Source organism: Panulirus ornatus, chromosome 4 (genome assembly GCF_036320965.1).
Source record: "Panulirus ornatus isolate Po-2019 chromosome 4, ASM3632096v1, whole genome shotgun sequence".
In the NCBI taxonomy this organism is placed as follows: Eukaryota; Metazoa; Arthropoda; class Malacostraca; order Decapoda; family Palinuridae; genus Panulirus; species Panulirus ornatus.
This window is the reverse complement of record NC_092227.1, coordinates 59,257,933-59,277,058: the sequence shown is the minus strand read 5'-3', so window position 1 is coordinate 59,277,058 and position 19,126 is coordinate 59,257,933. Positions and strand designations below refer to the sequence as shown.

General features: G+C 42.4%; 1 protein-coding gene across 1 annotated transcript; it reads left to right on the top strand.

Moving 5' to 3' along the window:
• The first annotated feature begins 2,888 nt into the window (after positions 1 to 2,888).
• On the top strand, positions 2,889 to 18,866 carry LOC139764526 (uncharacterized). Its single transcript, XM_071691203.1, has 2 exons — positions 2,889 to 2,931; positions 18,374 to 18,866. The coding sequence occupies exons 1-2, from the start codon at positions 2,920 to 2,922 to the stop codon at positions 18,788 to 18,790; spliced, it is 429 nt and encodes a 142-aa protein (XP_071547304.1). The 5' UTR covers positions 2,889 to 2,919; the 3' UTR covers positions 18,791 to 18,866.
• Positions 18,867 to 19,126: the final 260 nt, after the last annotated feature.

Genomic DNA, 19,126 nt, shown 5'->3' with positions numbered 1-19,126 from the left:
AAAGAAGCAGAATAATTAAAGGAAGTTTAGAAAGAAAAGACTTATGCCACAGCCTGTCATATGCCTTGTAGATAGCGAGGGCCAGACTGTCATATGCCTCGTAGATGGCGAGGGATACGAGAAACGTTTCTCCAAAATATCTGAGAGAAAACCCAGCACTGCAGAGTTCATACTCCCATATCCTTAAACACCTCGAAAATCACTGTCCTCTCTGATCCCTAGTATGGCTTCCGTAAAGCGAGATCCACTGGTGATATTTTTTCCTATCTTACTAATGTCTGGTCATCATCCCTGAATGATTTGAGGGAGTCATATGTAGTTGCCCTTGATATATTTAAGGCTTTGGACAGGATGTGACATCGGGGACTCATCTCTAAGCTCTCCTCTTGGCTTCCCTTCCTCACAATGCGCCTTCATATCTAGCTTCCTTTCCGGCCGATCTATCTCTGTGGTTGTTAATGGATCCTTTTTTTTTAACAATCTACTCTCCTCCACAAATAATTCAATGCACTCATATGCTGACGACTCAAAACTGCATTCATCCATACCCTTCAATTCTGCTCCTCCTTCTCTCACTCGACCTGCATCTCTTGACGAAGCTTCCTCAATAAACTTCGACAGAATATCAAAGTGGGGTACAAAAAATATTGTTAAGTTTAATGCCTCCAAGACCCAATTTCTATCCATCTCGCTATCGAAAACTCTTCACAACTCTTGGCTCTCCTTTGAAGGTTCTGCAATTAAATCACTTGACTCAATGAACATACTTGGTATTTTTATAACATCCACTCTTTCTTGGAAACCCTACGTTAATGGAATAGCTAAGTCTGCCTCTAAGAAACCTGGGTGTCTTGTTTAGATGTCGGAACTTCTTTCCTTCTGAACAGTTGCTCTGTTTATACAAGAGATTGTATGGAATACTGCCCTCATATTCGGGGTGGTTCTAGCTCAGCATCCTTACTTGACAGAGTTGAGTTGAAAGCGGTCCGACCTATACACTGTCCCAGGCTAACTTCCGAACTCGACCCCTTTGCCCTAAACCGCAATGTTGGTCATTGGTTTTTTGCTCCCGAAAGTTGGCTGCTTGTCTGCCCCCACGACTAGCCAGACCACGCAATACTCGGCAAGCTGTTGCGTCACATGATTATTGCGTGGCCATCGGTAACTCAAAGGTAGGCCGTTTTGGTACCTGCTTCTTTCCCTACACGTCTAAGCTTTGGAACTCTCTACCTTCTCAAGTCTTTCCCAATAACTATAACCTGGTACATTTCAAAGGACAGGTCTTTCAGTTTCTCAAAAATTCGTAAGTACTGTCCCTTGTCTTTTCCTTTCCCTTTTCTCTGTAAATTTCAACTAAAGCCCAGCCTTGCTGTGGACTGTTGTCTGCGACTGAAGCCTTCAACATAAAAAAGAAAAAAATCACTCGCCTTGGAACAACCTGCATATGGAGATGATACAGGTTCAGTGAGCAGAGATGGGGGCGATGGATTAAAAGCAGAATCATCTAAAGCCAAAATAGAGAAATAGTACAAAAGAAAAAATAGAGTAAACTTAATGGTTGAACAGTTAGCTATGCATTCATCAAGTCGCAAGAGATGAGGGAAGGTTGAATGGCAGTAGTCACTGAATATCTTCGCTTAAGAACCAACAAGATTGGTCAAATCAGCACACTCTCCTTTATCATGGAGACCAGCGTCCAGTGATTCTGAAAATGGGATCGATTCCAGAAGTGACGAGTTTCATAGCCTGGTACGCTGCGTCGCTAATGTGACAGGAATCAGATCAGGGGCGATTAAAGCAAGACTTGTGGGCGAGTAAAAACGATTTACAAGAACATGGGATGTAAAACTTAATCCCAGCCCAGATAGCCACCGTATTAAGTTCACCACAACATGAGGCAAAGCAGCCAGCGAAGCAATACCCAACCGGGGGAAAAATCGGCAAAGCCCTCACACAGTGCCAGGGTTGTCGTGCTGAGATATGAAAATAGGAAAGAAAAAAAAAAAACATAACGAAGCTGAAGCGAAAAACACCCTCGTAAATTAGAGGCTAAACGATTGGTTAATGAGGAGAACAAGGAGTGACGGTAGTACAGATATATGAAGATGACCTTGCAGTTAAAGAGGGATGTCGGTTTAGGTATTACAGCAGAGGAAGTGTTCAAAGAAAATATGATCAGCCAGAGGCTATTGTAGAAATCACTAAAATCATTAAAGAACCTGAGCGAATATGCAAACGTAACCGGCACAAGAGGGAGCGAGGCAAGCCTTACTCGGTCAGGGAAAAGGTCGAATAACTGAGAGGAGGATAGTGTCTACAGGGAATAACCTGGGACAGTTTAGGTCTGAGAGAGAGAGGGAGGAATGAGACGCTGAGGACAACGCTTATACCATCATGGGACTGATCACGTCAGGGGAGGGGAGGAAATGTTATATCATCAGTACTGCTTATGATTCTCACGTCCACCAGATTGAAAATTATATCTTTCTTTTCTTCTGAACTCTGTTGGGGAGAGGCTACCATACCGTGCTTGTGTGTGTGGTTATATAGATAAAGGACACGTTACACAGTCATCAAGGAAAACACACATCATCGAAGGAGGAATTACTAGGGAGGAAAAACGTGTCGGTACCGAACGAGTTCTTAAGGAACAAGCACACACCTGAAGTGGTGCCGCAGTCACTGATTCATTTGTCTTAAACAATATACCGCCGATGAGACGCGTTAAAACATTCTAATCAGACCTATCTTAGAAAAATCAAATAACCGAGTGAGTCTGGCTGACCTATGCGTGCAATACGACTGCGCATGTGATCGCTGTCCTTGACCCATCGAGCTGAGAGATAGTGCTGAGCCTCGTATATAAAAGCAAGTAACAGGTACAGCAGCCACACTTGTCAGCTGACATCTGCTCTCATCATGCATTCACAGGTCAGTATTGTCCTTCGAAGAAGTGTTCAGTCGGATCTATAATGATGTGATCAAAATGGTGGCTTGTGATAAGTTATATATACATATATATATATATATATATATATATATATATATATATATATAATATATATATATATAATATATATATATAATTTTTTTTTTATTATACCTAGTCGCTGTCTCCCGCGTTAGTGAGGTAGCGCAAGGAAAACAAAGGAGGCTTTGTCCCTGCTAAGGAGTGTAGCACAGCCTTGATGCTGAAGAAACCCCTTTGATAACAGGTTCTTGTTTAGTATATATATATATATATATATATTATATATATATATATATATATATATATATATATATATATATATATATATATATATATGAGTGTGTGTGTGTGTTTACCGCTATCTATTTTTATGTGTGTGTTAAGGGGATAGTGTTTTACACTCGTGTTGCCCCATCCCTTAACCCTGGGTATTGTAGGATGTCTTTGCTCATATTTATGTACACACACACACACACACACACACATACACACACGCCATCCTAAGCTAGGTACCCAGTGATCGACGAGCCCTAGTTTGGCTATAAGCCGACTACCATGACCGGGATTCGAACGTATGTGGGTTCGACCCCGAGCTGGGTAGTGGTGAATCATGGTCAGTAACACTAACTACTAAACCACGGAGGCGCCGTGGGGGTATATGTGTATGTGTCAGTACACAACTAGTGATACAGGACTTACTGACAGCGTGGCTTGCCTCAGTACGCGAACCTCTGAAGTTGTCAATCAGTGCTTCATTTGCCGGCTCTCGCACAGCGTTCACACACACCTTGACTTCAGCCGTTCTCCTGCCATCTCTAACGCTTAAAGTGTGTCCTCCCTGACCGACGCAGTCAAAGTCCTAGTACCTGTCCGTGGCCACGCCAGGATGGTACCTGAGGAATATTTTAATACCAGCGCCCAAGACACTGTACGCTTTTCAGTCTACCGCTACTTCTCCTCTTTGTCTTTTACGCAAGGGGGTGAACTGTTGCGTAAGCAATGGCGTTAGGCACTCCTAGCAGAGGGAAGGCGGCGCGTATAGTCTGTGTCGGCCGAAGCTTTATATATGATCAAGGGTAAGGATCAGTAACGGTCCAGAAATACAAATAATGTTCTAATAGATTTCACACGTTGTTGGCATTTGTGAGATTTTGAAATCCGTAACATTTCTCTGTGCTGACTTCTACAGTTAACCTCCATGTTTTACGACGCACGTAGTTAGAAAGATAAACGGAGCTTTTCAGCCAGATCAAACCCTCGTACAAAATGCTCAAAACATTACTTGAATAAGACATTTTACCTTGGCTCGCATCATCTACTCTTTGTGCCCATCACTATAGTCACAGACTAATTCCCTACACGACTGAGGACAGTTTGCATCGCCTTGCATTGGTTGGTCTGTTAGACAAGCTGACATTCCATTCTCCGTGTCTATTTCCCAAAATTTTTACCAGTGTTTAAGGATCGGTTCTCCAATCAACAAATAGGACAGACCCAACTGTGCCTAAACATTCAAGTACACTTCGTTTGATCGCGGTATCTCTCGGAAACTCGTGGACCCAGAATGATTGAAACAGGTCTTTACTACTTCAACATTCATAAATAGTTTTTCCATCTATGTGAACAGATTCAGTAATAACAGACCATGTACACATCTAGTGATGTTACATGTATACAACGAATGCTTCCAAATTACTTTATTCAGAGAAGTTTTTCATTTCTCCTTCCATAACTCAACTCTCCTTGTAATGAGTAACATTCACCCGAGGTCTCAAAGAATATTTCGCCACAGATGATTGCTTTGTCACATTACATATCGTCACTGCTCCGTACATACCTTTGATACTGGCTCTGAAAATCTAAATCTCCAACGTGTTGCCTATGGTAGCTATAACTGAAACAAATACATTAAATGATCTGTAAATATATATATATATATATATATATATATATATATATATATATATATATATATATATATATATATATATATTTTATTTATTTATATAAAATAAATAATATATATATATATATATATATATATATATATATATATATATATATATATATATATATATATATATATATCTTTCTTTCTTTCAAACTATTTGCCATTTCCCGCGTCAGCGAGGTAGCGTTAAGAGCAGAGGACTGGGCCTTTTTTGGAATATCCTCACCTGGCCCCCTCTGTTCCTTCTTTTGGAAAATTAAAAAAAGAAAAAAAAAAAAAACGAGAGGGGAGGATTTCCAGCCCCCCGCTCCCTCCCCTTTTAGTCGCCTCCTACGACACGCAGGGAATACGTGGGAAGTATTCTTAATCCCCTATCCCCAGGGATAATATATATATATATATATATATATATATATATATATATATATATATATATATATATATATATATATATATATATTCACCATTCACCGCGAGGTAGCGTTAAGAGCAGAGGTTTGAACATAAGAGCAAAAAATCCTCACTTGGCCCACTTCTCTGTTCTTTCTTTTTCGTACAGTTTGTTAACAGAACAAGAGAGAGAAATATCACATGTTGTTTGTTGAAACTATACAAGAAATTTCAGAAATAGCAAAGGGCTTTTTTTTTAATCTTTTTTTTTATCGTGTCATCCAAAAGGAAGTTTGTGAAATGACTTCACACATCAGAGACGTTATCATTGACAAAAGGCTTCATGTAATATACTTTAAGGAACGGCTCACTGTATGTAATACCTTTATAAATGTCAACCAAGATACGTACTATATGATGGGTTAGCATGGTTAACTGCTGGAGAGCAGCACCTCATGCTTAACTTGAGTTCGTGAAGATCTCTGTAAATCATAGCTTTCTCGTTTATGGTTTCCTTGAAAACGTTTCTGCGCCTTACATAATACCAAACAGAAATACTCGTAATCCTGAAGTCAAACGTTTATGAATGATATATTCTATTTGCTCTCTAGTGACAGGTGCTTGATTTAATTTACTGTCTTTACGAACTTCAATCTTTATTCACTTATCAGAGCCCCACCGCAGAGCGAGAGCACGGTAGGTGATCATCTGCGTCGTTGTCAGACATGCTATTTTCCGCACCATCGCTCGTGAACCGAAGAGGATGTCGGCAGATCATCTTCCAAAGACATATCTCACAACTGCATGGTGTGTCATGAGACAAAGCCTGGGTCACACTTAGGGTCATAGTGTACCGCGTCTGAGCTCCACACTGGGGTGAAACGTCAGGCAAATATCACCACCAGCGTGTGATGTATCATATTTCATTCCCAAAGGTCGTACTTTTAAGGTCAAAGTGACGGCTGGGGGTCGTAACTTCAAAGATTTGTTCATGGTGTATCTACTTTCCACTCCATAACTTAGCAACCGTGGGAGTGACTGTGATGCTACTTACCGTAAAGTATGACCGACTTTCGCAGGATACAACTAAATACGAACGAGTTCCGCCAGCATCAGACCATTGTGTCCTAACGAGGCTGTATGTGGCAGTGGAAGAGAACAGAAAATTATGGATAACTGTGATAGGTGTCGGAAGACATTTAGACTTTTAAAAGAGACAGACCTGTACGTAAAGTTATGGTGAAGTTAATAAGTGGGTGCTGATAATGTCGGTCGTGGATTTGAGGCGAAATGATTATCAAATCTTTCCTTAAATTACCCTAATTGGAAAATCATTCCATATGTTAACAATCCTGTTGAAGAGAAAGTACTTCGCCTCACTCGAGGTGAAGCGTTTTCCCACGACTTTACATCCACCACTACGAGCGAAATCAGACGAATTTATCCTTACGTAGCTCGTTAAATCGTTTAATTATTTTGAATACCTGTATCAGACCACCTCTCAACCTTCTCTTTTCCAAGCTAAATGGGGACGCACAAGTGAGCTGTAAAGCGTGCAGACAATATCCCGAGACTTAAATTCGAAAGTCCTTCCAATAAATTCAAGAATTTTGCTCGCGATTTCTACTGCTTCTCTGCATTGCTTTCTTGGCTTTACGTCATCAGAGATTATTACAATCAATTCCTATTCTTCAATGACCTTTTGTATATCAGAAGAATTCATAGTGTAGTTTGCCTTTTCATTTTTATTCATGTGTAAGACTTTGCACCTACCAATATCAACATTCATTTGCCACCTGTTAGCCCAATTTGAAGCTGAAGACGTTCAGTTTATGTTGCAGATTTATTTCCTAACTTAGTATCATCCGCAAATTTTGAGATCTCACAGTGAAGCCCATTATTGATGTTATTAATATATATGTGAAATAGAATCAAGACTGGTCCCTGTTGCACACCACTTGTTACGTAACTTAACTCTTAATCACTACTCACTGTTCAGTTAGCCCATTTCCTAAACATTGAAATACAGTTCCACCTGTACCATGTGAATTTTTTTTTTTTTTTTGTGTGTGTGTGTGTGTGTGTGTGTGTGTGTGTGTGTGTGTGTGTGTGTGTGTGTGTGTGTGTGTGTGTGTGTGTGTGTGTGTGTGGGGGGGGGGGGGGGGGGGTAACGAGTGATAAGGAACTTTATCGAATGTTTTTTGTAGATCTAAATAGCTGATGAGAAATGCTTTAGTTTCATCATAAATATTGACTGTTTCATTAAAGATATCAAGATGATTCGTCAAACGTGAGCGATTTAGTCGAAAAGTATGATGAGAACCGTTTACTAAATGGTATTCCTTTAAATGGTTTACAATTTTATCCCGAATGATGGTTGCCATGAGTTTACCATCCACAGACGTTACGCTAATTGGACGATAAGTTCCAAGCAGTGGCTTATCACTTTTTTTTGAATATCGGTGTTACACTGGCACATTTCCATCCTTTGAAAGGCTGGAGGCTGGAAAAAAAATCTTGTATTTCAATTTTCAAAACAAGGAACAAAAGAGGGAGCCAAACAGGGAGTGTTCATCTTACTCGGGGGGCTCAGAGTGGGGTGTCTAAATGAGCGTGGATGTAACAGCGATGAGAGGAGAGGAGAGACAGATAGTATGTTTGAGTAAAGAAACCAAGAAGTTCTGGTTCTGAATGAAACAAAGCACAAGATTAAAGGGGAAGAACAATTTGAAAATGCCTAAGGAGTAAAATCAGGGATTGGTGATAGGATAAGAGCTAAGGAAGGAGTAGCACTATTTCTAAAGCAGGAGTTGCGGGAGTGTGTGAGAGAGTGTAAGGAAGTAAATCACACATTAATCTTTGAAAAATGAAATGGATGGCGAAAGATTGGTTATCAGTGCTTAGGCATCTGGCCATGAGAAGAAAGATCATGAAAGGCAAGTGTTTTCAGAGCAGCTGCGTGAGTGTACTCAGCAGTTGTGATGTAAGAGACCGGGTATTAGTGATGGGTGATTTAGACGGCAGTTGAAGGTGTGATTAGGGGGCATAGGGCAATCAGTGTTATGTATGGAAATGATAAACAGCTTGTGGAGTTGTGTGCTGAAAAAGGACTGGTGATTGGCATTACCTGATTTAAAAAGAGGGACATACACAAATATACGCATATGAGTAGGAGAGATGGTCAGCAAGCATCACTGGATTCCATATCAAATGATAGGCTTGAAAAAGAGAGATTTTGTGATGTAAAAGTGCTGAGAGGGCAGCTGGTGGGATGTCTGATCACTATCTTGTGGAAGACAGGTTGAAGATTTGCAAAGGTTTCCGGAAAAGAGGAAACAGTGCCGATGAGAAGAGTGGTGACAGTAAGTGAGCTAGGTCAAGGACTTGTGAAGAAATATCAAGAGAAACTGGATGTAGAATGGCAAAAGTGAAAGGAAATGAAGCAAAGTGAGTGGGTGAGGAATGGGAGGTATGTAGGGAAGTAATGCTACCATGCACAAGCTATACATGTGGCATGTGAAAAGTGGGAGGTGGGTAGATTAGAAAGGGTAGTGAATGGTGAGACGAACATGTAGAATTATTAGTGAAAGAGAAAAGGGAGGCGTTTTACAGAGATGAAGGGCAAATGATTTGGGGATGTATACGAGAAAGCGGCAGTTGGTAAAAGGGAAGGTGCAGGGGTTGAAAAAGAGGGCAAATGAGAGTTAGGATGAGCGAGTATCTGTACACTTTAGGGTGAATAAAAAGATAGAGTGAGTATTTTGCAGTACTGCTGAACGTGTTTGATGATAGGGTGGCACATGTGGGGTGTTTGGATCGGAGTGTATGCGAAATGAGGGTCATGGAGAGCGGTTTGGTGAAGACATGAGGTGCTGAAAGCATTACGTGGGATGAATATATTAAGAAAGGAGTTGACTGTGTTGTTGATTGGCTCTTAAGGGTTTTCAGCGTTTGTATGGATCATAGTGAGGTGTATGAGGATTGGCGGAATGCATGTATAGTGCCACTGCACAAAGGTAAAGGGGATAAAGGTGACGTTCAAATCTTAGAGGTCCAAGTTGTTGAGTATACCTTGTAAGCTGTGTGGAAAGGTATTGGTGGAGAGGGTGAAAGTATGTTCAGAGCATCAGATTGGGGAGGAGGTGTGGTTTCAGAAGTGGTAAAGGATGAGTGGATAAGATGTTTGCTTTGAATAATGTGTGTGAGAAATACTTAGAGAAGCAGATGGATTTGTATGTTGCATTCATGGACTTGGAAAAAGAATATATATATATATATATATATATATATATATATATATATATATGATAAAGATGCCTGTAGAAAATACTGAGAACATATGGTGTGGGAGGAAAGCTGTTAGAAGCAGTGAGAAGTTTTTATCAATGGTGTAAGGCATGCGTACGATTAGGAAAAGAGAAGAGGGTATGATGTTGCCATGGTTATTCAATATGCTTATGTTTATGGATAGGGTGGAGAGAGAGGCAAATGCGCGAGTCTTGTAGAAAGGGGCGAGTATGCAGACTGTATGGGATGAGAGGGCCTGGGAAGTGAGTCAATTGTTGTTAGCTGATGATACAACACTGGTAGCAGATTCAAGTGAGAAATTGTAGAAGCTGGTGAATGAATTTGGAAGAGCGTGTAAAAGGAGGAGGCTGAGAGTGAATGCGACTAAAAGCAAGGTTATCAAGTTAAGCAGGGTTGACGGACAGGTTTGTTGGGGTGTGAGTTTGAATGGAGAAAATTTGGAGGATGCGAAGTGTTTCAGTTAACCAGGAGTGTCGTTGAGAAAGATGAAGAGGATGTGATAAAATGGTTTGGACATACTGAGAGAACGAGTGCAGGAGGATGAACGGCATTTACGTGATAGAGAGAACTGGAACGATGTAGTATGCTGAGTTCGACGTGCTGTAAATGGACTGATCCAGGGCATGTGAAGCGTCCGGGGTAAACTATGAAAAGGTCTGAGGGACCTAGTTGTGGAAAGGGAGCTGTGGTGTTGGTGCAATACATATGACATTTAGAAAATTAATATGAACGAATATGAAGTTTCTTCGTCTGTTCCTGGCACTACCTCACTAGTGCGAGAAACTTCAATCAAGATAAAAATATATAATCAAAACATCTACATCCTAAGAGTGAAACATTTATACACTAACCTTGAAACACAGAATAATGGATTTCAAAATGTTAAGATAAGAGAATCCTATAATCTACTTTCAGAATCCATTTAAAGTTATTTGTACCTTGCATTCGATATTGGTTAACTTCAGGACACCAATCCAGTTGAAAACGTTGCAATCTTCTCCCAGTAAACTCTCGAGTGTAAAGGGAAGAGATAAAATCTTTCTTCTAGAAGCTGAGAATAAACATTAGCATTTCCAGAATGTAGGCCACTGCTGACGGTGTCAGACATGCATACAGACTGGGTTAAGTGAAGCGATTAAATGCTACGATCTTTCCCATTCCATTTATAATCCCCAGCACTTCCTCAGCGTCAAGGTAGCCATTTCCTTTTAGATAATGTGGATGTAGATGGTAGTTTTCCTTCTTCACTTCAACCTACTTTTCGGATTGGTGATAGGACAAAAACAGTTTATAGGACAAAAACAGTTTTTTTCTTTTCCGTTTTGTATGGACCAACACTCACCACTCCAAGCACTGGGAGATGGTGGTGTAGAGTCCAACGCACGCCACTCCCAAGCACTGGGAGATGGTGGTGTAGAGTCCAACGCACGCCACTCCCAAGCACTGGGAGATGGTGGTGTAGAGTCCAACACACGCCACTCCCAAGCACTGGGAGATGATGGTGGTGGTGCAGAGTCCACCACACTCCTCCGAGAGACGGGTTCCTCCGTGCATGACTACATATGTCAGGCATTTGAGGCAACGTCCTGGAGACGGTATGTGTTGGCGGACATCCATCGCATACCACGCTGCCATGATGTTATCAGACAACTCCCTCAAATGAGCGAGTAGCATGTAATCCCCTGTCCAGAGCTGAATGTACTGACCCAGCATGTAACAAAGACAGAGAGGCTTTCAATCTGCTCAGGAAATTCTAGAAATTTTGGATTTGGAGTCTGTGGGCGCCCCCCATCCTGAAAGGGAAGATAAGGCTCTAGAGTCGGACTCGCCACAGTCCGTGTCCGGTCACTGGTCAGTGATTGATGTACCACAGTTGCAGACTTTCAAGGAGACGTGGAGGTTCCTGGGTTACTTCCACAGTTGAAAACATTGGTTTATTTTCACATCATTCCATTAATATTTTCATTATTGTGACCAGTAACACTGACTCTCCAGGGAACCAACCTTTACCATTTAGCTCCCCAAAATTACCTGAGCGAGGCTAAAAAAAAAAAAATCGCCTGTTTAGACTAAGATCGTTAAGATTGTGATGGTTAATGAGCTAATCACGGTGGAGAGAGAGAGAGAGAGAGAGAGAGAGAGAGAGAGAGAGAGAGAGAGAGAGAGAGAGAGAGAGAGAGAGAGAGAGAGAGAGAGAGAGGAGTCAAATAACTTAGGTCACCATCCCTGGACCCCGGGCCAACCTCCCGTGTTTCTTCCAGTCAATGGAATATGATCTTGTCATATCCGAGTGGCGCGACAACCACCACAGCCGTAGCTACAGTTAGCTTCACTGGTGAGAGAAATCCAAAACGATATTTCTTCTATTCATTCCTCCTGATACTGTCAAATAAGGATGTTTACTGGGGTCGAAAATCGAATGATCCCCTTTCCGTTCATGAACTGCACGAAGGAGACAAACGTGTTACCAGCACACAACCCGCGTAATCCACAACCACCGCATGGAGGCAGCTACTTCGACCTTCGGGGAGAAGCTAGCCTCCTCAGGATGCGCCATAAGAACGCACCTACCTTCCAGTTCAGCGGGGACCTGGTAGTTTGCGTCCCACCACAAATACTTTGGGGAACCAGCGGCGGGAGTGGAAAGACACCTTGAACTCGTATCACCAACCACCAGACAATGTATCTTGACCCACAAAAGACAGAGAGCGGTCGCGGTAATGTACATTTCCATTCCTTAAACTTTCAAACTAGTTTATGGCTTGGAATAATGATTCCCTTACACCAATATGACGATGCACCTACGAGGACGTAATTTCGAGGTCATGGTATTCATTGTGCCTGCCCTCGTAATTCCTGATCCAGTTACGGTCATTCTCTTGAACAAGTTCTTCTGGTCAAAGAAGTGACTTGTATTCTCACCAACAAATACATCCATCTCGGAGTTGTTATCTATATCTTCTATATCATCATGCTTGAAGAGATATCATCATGCTTGCAGATATATCATCATGCTTGCAGAGATATTTTATGCAATCCTGATAATACAAGAAAAGCTATGGCGGGGTCCTCTGCAATGACCCCCCCCCCCCCCCCATCACTGTTGCGCTGACTTTTCTTCACTGATTTTGTAGATGAAGCCTGCGAACTAAGAAGCGTTCGGGTGGTTTGAAGAAGCACAGTGGTGTGTGTGTGTGTGTGTGTGTGTGTGTGTGTGTGTGTGTGTGTGTGTGTGTGTGTGTGTGTGTGTGTGCGTGTGTGTGTGCGTGTGTGTGTGTGTTCTTTCATACTCGACCGCTGTTTCCAAGGTGGCCAAGATAATGTCAGAAAACGCCCTTCCTTGGCTCCCTCTTCTATCTCCCTCTCCTGTTTCTTCTTTTGGAAAGTAACACAGTAGGGGAGGATTTCTAGCGCCACCCTTCCCCCTCCCCCAGTTCCGTCCCTCTTAATCGCCTCCTACGTCGGCAGTATTCTTTACATTGTTAAGGACAAAAGTCCACATCAAAGGTGTTCCTAACCTGAAATTTGAAGAGAGTTAATGAGACGGAGAAAGAGAAGAATTTTTTTTTTTTTTTTAAGAATTCTGGACGAGGTTTAGTCTTGGGAAGAAACAGCTAGCAAAACGGCCCACCCTGATGTTAAAAACGGCTATGCAGTGATCATGTGTTCTTGCAGCTTGCTGAGTATCACGTGATCTAGTTCATGGTGGAAGCATGCTTGCAAAAACCAGGGTAATGCCTATAGAAGCAGAGTGAACTCACATTGCGGCGAAGGACAGGTGGGTTAAGTTAAGTGGTTTACCCTGGGAGAGTTGTACACGTCAGACTGCTTCAGACTCAACTTTGTCCAGTAAGAATGTACACCAACCACCCCAGATGTGAAAGCGGCAATCTATACTGTGTGTAAACGAAACAACTGTTCTGAGGAAGAGAAATTATGAGAATAAAACAACACTACCAGTTTTCTAGAAGCAGACTTAGCTATTTGCGTAAAGCTAGGCTAGATATTACACTGATACCAAGTTCACCGTGTTAATTGGTAGAAATCACAGATCCATCAAAAGAACCAGGAAAGAGCTTTGATGTACTAAACTTGATTAGGTTCCGTCTACTCCACCGAGATATCGTGTCCAAGCAGGAAGTTGTATTCAGACGAGAAGCAGATCGAGCGACTTAAGATGGAACAAAACTGAAGGAATGGGGGAATGCAGTGTTGAATCTTAAGCATATAGGTGCATTCTGTTATATGCTAAACAAAGGAAATCGTTGATAAAACTTAGAAGGACTTTAGAAAACAAGGCAGAATCTTGAGGGACACCGCTGTTGATGGGGGAAGCTGAAGTGGTTGATGCCACAACAACCACGGAGATAGATCAGCCAGAGAGGAAGCCTAAGGGATCAAAGTGAAGGATGGAGCAAGAAGCAGCAGCTTGGAGACGAGACGCAGAAGCCATATCCCGTTTAAAGTTTTTATGAATCAAGGATGAATATCTACACAACATTATCCAAAATCTTTCAGGGATGATGACCGGTAAGAAGCGATGACTAGTAAGAGAAAAGAATATCACCGAAGGATCTTGCCTGTGAGATTCAAGACTTTTGAAGGTATGGGAGCTTAGGAGGGATTCAAATGCTTTGAAAACATTAGAAGCAAAGGGACGTTGGATTTAAACAGTCAAAAATGGAGTAGACGAGCAAGCAGAGGTGCAGGTTAGGAAGTGTTCTCTTCCTGTACGCGGGGATGGATGCCATAAGGGTTATAAGCCTTGCTTATGTCCAGAGTGAAGCGCATTTCAGATAGTACGAAAAGAGATAAAAGGGAGGAGCCTCACTCTAGCTCCCATAGTTCGATCCGCTGCTTCCTTGTCTACAACATAATGTCTAAAACATCCTATTTTCCTTTCTCTTGTACATCCCCTAATCAGTTGCACTTCATCACTGCAAGTACCACCCATACGCCTCTCTCTTCTCTTTTCCTCGCAGCTTCCTCTTTCGAACACTCACTACCGTTTCTCAAACATCCACATCCTACCTTACGCATGCGACACACTTCACCCACACATGTAAGCAATGCTTCTTTCATAACCTTCAGTTCCTCGCCCGTTTCGTAGTAGCTTCGCTTACTCTCACCTTATGTCATTCTTTACAAACAAACTCTCTTGGTATCTTCGTACACAAACCTCTTTTCAAAGCTCACCAACTTTTACACCCTCTTCCTTCCCATGATATTTCCCCTTTTCCTAAACTAACTGCAAATGTTCACACTTTTCCAGTAACCTTTAGCAAGGTAGCGCCGGGAACAGGTGGAAAAAACGGTCTCTTTTGCTCACATCCACTACCAAACTGTAATCTCCAGTGCGCCACAGCCAGCGCTCTATCCAATACACACCTCTTGAATATTTAGGTTTCAGCACCTCAGAGCCTTTCTTAATCCATCCTTCCAACTCCATCTTGGTCTTCCCGTTCCTCTCACTCCTTCCATTTCTCCCTCTCTGTCAATCTTATCCCATCTTGTTCATGTGTCCAGAATCATCTCAACAAACTCACTCAGCAATTACTGCCTTTCTTCGTTTTTACACTTCCTGGTATGATCAACCCTCCTCTCACCACATATCATCCTCAGGCATTTCATGGCCTACACATCAGCTTCTGCATTCAGAGACCAAGACTTACACACGCAGAAAACCGTCGAGACTACCATACCGTGGAACATACGCATCTTTGCCTTTACAGATAATGATCTCTTCTTCCAAACAATCCTCAAAGCATCCAAGCTTCCTCTTCCCCTTGCTCCCACTTCCTGTAGGTTCTCCATATTCAAACTTACACTAAGCACGTACTGTTTCACCTCTTGCTTACACATCATAAAGTTTCTTTTATTTGTGTTCACTCTCAACTTTCTCCTCTCACACACTCTCTCAGACTCTGTCGCTAAATCTCGGTGCTTCTCTGTCGAGCCAGCCGTCAGAGCAGCGTCATCCGCAAGCAGCAGCTGCTAAATTGCCTCCCAGACCCTCAGCCACAACCCACCCCCAGCTTACTGTTGATCCACCAATAACTCCGTCACATTCACCTCCCTCACCTTCTCGTTCAGGGACGTCACACATCCCCGGCGCAGGCCCACTTTCACTTGAGGGACACTCACCCCTCTCTCCCCATTCCCCTCCTCCTCGTAATGATGCTTTACTCTTTCAACTGGAATTCATTATAGCATTTAGGAGTTCTCCTATATACGTTGACCTCTGTTATACGTTTTCTCCAGGTCTATAAATCCTACAGATATATATACCCCATTTTTCTCCAAGTGTTTCTTATCAAAATTTTGACCCCCACTCTTGAGAAACTCGAATGCAGTGTCATCCACACCAGCCGCTGTGTCACACTTCATTTTACGCGGAGCTTCCACCATACTATTCACCCAGCCTCTCTCGCGCCGCATACCACCTTCTCCTAGATACCCAACATCTACCACCCATTCATCTAACAGCCGTCTTGCAATATACTCATTTTACTCCTTTTTTTTTTTCAATTCTTCTTTGCATGTTACCACTTCAAAATCATTTCCTCTCAATGATGCTTCCATTTATTATGTTGCTCTTCTAACACTAATAACCACCTTCCACAACATTTCTTTCACTCTCCCTGAAGGTGAACAATACTCTTATCACTTCATCTCCCCGCCTTCTTTTCCATCTTCAGCACTTACCTCTACCTGCCGCTTTCCCCTGTGCATCTCCTAGTCACCCTCACTCTTTTCTTGTGAATACCGTCCTTTTCTTCTTTTTTTTCCTCCCTTTCTTTCACCAGAAACGTAACCTCCTCATCCCACCTTTTTTCCTCATACTTCCACGCCCATCATCCGCATACCACACACTTCATCCTCAACTGTAAGGACTGCTTGTCGAAATATCTTCCACTCTTCTCACACTCATTTAATCTCACCGTAAGCCACTCTTCACTCTTTTTTTTCATATATATATATATATATATATATATATATATATATATATATATATATATATATATATATATATATATATTATATTCTATTATTTTTTTTATTATACTTTGTCGCTGTCTCCCGCGTTTGCGAGGTAGCGCAAGGAAACAGACGAAAGAAATGGCCCAACCCCCCCCCCCCCCATACACATGTATATACATACGTCCACACACGCAAATATACATACCTACACAGCTTTCCATGGTTTACCCCAGACGCTTCACATGCCTTGATTCAATCCACTGACAGCCGTCAACCCCGGTATACCACATCGCTCCAATTCACTCTATTCCTTGCCCTCCTTTCACCCTCCTGCATGTTCAGGCCCCGATCACACAAAATCTTTTTCACTCCATCTTTCCACCTCCAATTTGGTCTCCCTCTTCTCCTCGTTCCCTCCACCTCCGACACATATATCCTCTTGGTCAATCTTTCCTCACTCATTCTCTCCATGTGCCCAAACCATTTCAAAACACCCTCTTCTGCTCTCTCAACCACGCTCTTTTTATTTCCACACATCTCTCTTACCCTTACGTTACTTACTCGATCAAACCACCTCACACCACACATTGTCCTCAAACATCTCATTTCCAGCACATCCATCCTCCTGCGCACAACTCTATCCATAGCCCACGCCTCGCAACCATACAACATTGTTGGAACCACTATTCCTTCAAACATACCCATTTTTACTTTCCGAGATAATGTTCTCGACTTCCACACATTCTTCAAGGCTCCCAGAATTTTCGCCCCCTCCCCCATCCTATGATCCACTTCCGCTTCCATGGTTCCATCCGCTGCCAGATCCACTCCAAGATATCTTAAACACTTCACTTCCTCCAGTTTTTCTCCATTCAAACTCACCTCCCAATTGACTTGACCCTCAACCCTACTGTACCTAATAACCTTGCTCTTATTCACATTTACTCTTAACTTTCTTCTTCCACACACTTTACCAGACTCAGTCACCAGCTTCTGCAGTTTCTCACACGAACCAGCCACCAGCGCTGTATCATCAGCGAACAACAACTGACTCACTTCCCAAGCTCTCCCATCCCCGACAGACTTCACACCTGCCCCTCCCTCCAAAACTCTTGCATTTACCTCCCTAACAACCCCATCCATAAACAAGTTAAACAACCATGGAGACATCACACACCCCTGCCGCAAACCTACATTCACTGAGAACCAATCACTTTCCTCTCTTCCTACACGTACACATGCCTTACATCCTCGATAAAAACCTCTCACTGCTCCTAACAACTTGCCTCCCACACCATATATATATATATATATATATATATATATATATATATATATATATATATATATATATATATACCTCAGTCATCGCCAGTGGTGTTTATCGACCGACCCCACAGGGTAGAGTGAACACCTGGGTTGGCTGGGAGCCTGTCCCTTCCGCCCGGGACACGGTCACAAGCCCAACATGAGACGTGGGTCAATATGCCTGCACGTGTCTGCTATGCGTCTGAGTACGTCATGGCAAGCGTGTTCGTTGCGCGCGCCTTTGGTTATTTCGTTTGTGTATCTGTGTTTACCCGCGTGATTTTATGTATTCTTGTTTGTTTATGAATGTGTGCGTGTCTCTGCATATATGTTTGTGTCTGTGTGCGTGCCTGTGTATATATGTTTGTGTCTGTGTGCGTGCCTGTGTATATATGTTTGTGTACGTGCATGTTTATGCACTTACGCGCGGCTGTTTATATATGAATTCCGTTTTTGTTTCGCAGTTCTTAGCGTGCGTAGTCCTGTTCGCCTCCCTGGCAGCAGCTTTACCCCAGGGGTACCACGCAGAAGGAGTGCTGGAGGTGGATTCAGGGGACCTTGGCCCGCATGACAGATTGGTCGCCGCCACCATAGACATCCTCCCAGAGATAGCTGAGGTCTTGGAGCGAGTGCAGACTGATACTTTCCCCGTCCCACCTGAGAGGCAACAAGAAATCGTTGACGAGTTCATACCCCTGACACGCAAGATCGTGCTGGCCCAGGCAAAGGCCGAAGGCAGGAATGCGCCAAAGGATGCGCTGCAGAGGATTAACGCCATTGAAGCCGTCATGCCATCCGTCAACAATTTCATGAATAGGATGAGGGATATTAATTTATTTGGACTCTCCTCTGACATCAAATATGAGAGTTATGAGCGTTAAGACATCCAGTAACAATGAGCGCGAAGATAACCCTTGATGTGCTTGTAAACTGATCACAATAAAGGTATACATTGAACTGGCCTGAGCATAGTTTCTCACATGTAGGATACTGTTTTCTTGGACTTCAATACTGACCTTCTCCTCAGTATCTCATGTCCTCAATTTCCTTTCCTGATGATGACGACTCCAGATGGATTTTCATTCAAATAGTCTGATGCAAATGCTTCAATAAAAAATCTTTAAACAAAAATACCACATTCATCTATCTATTTATGTTTACTCGATTCTTAGTGTAATGGGAGTGACCAGGTAAATACTGCCTCTACTTGTCGAAAG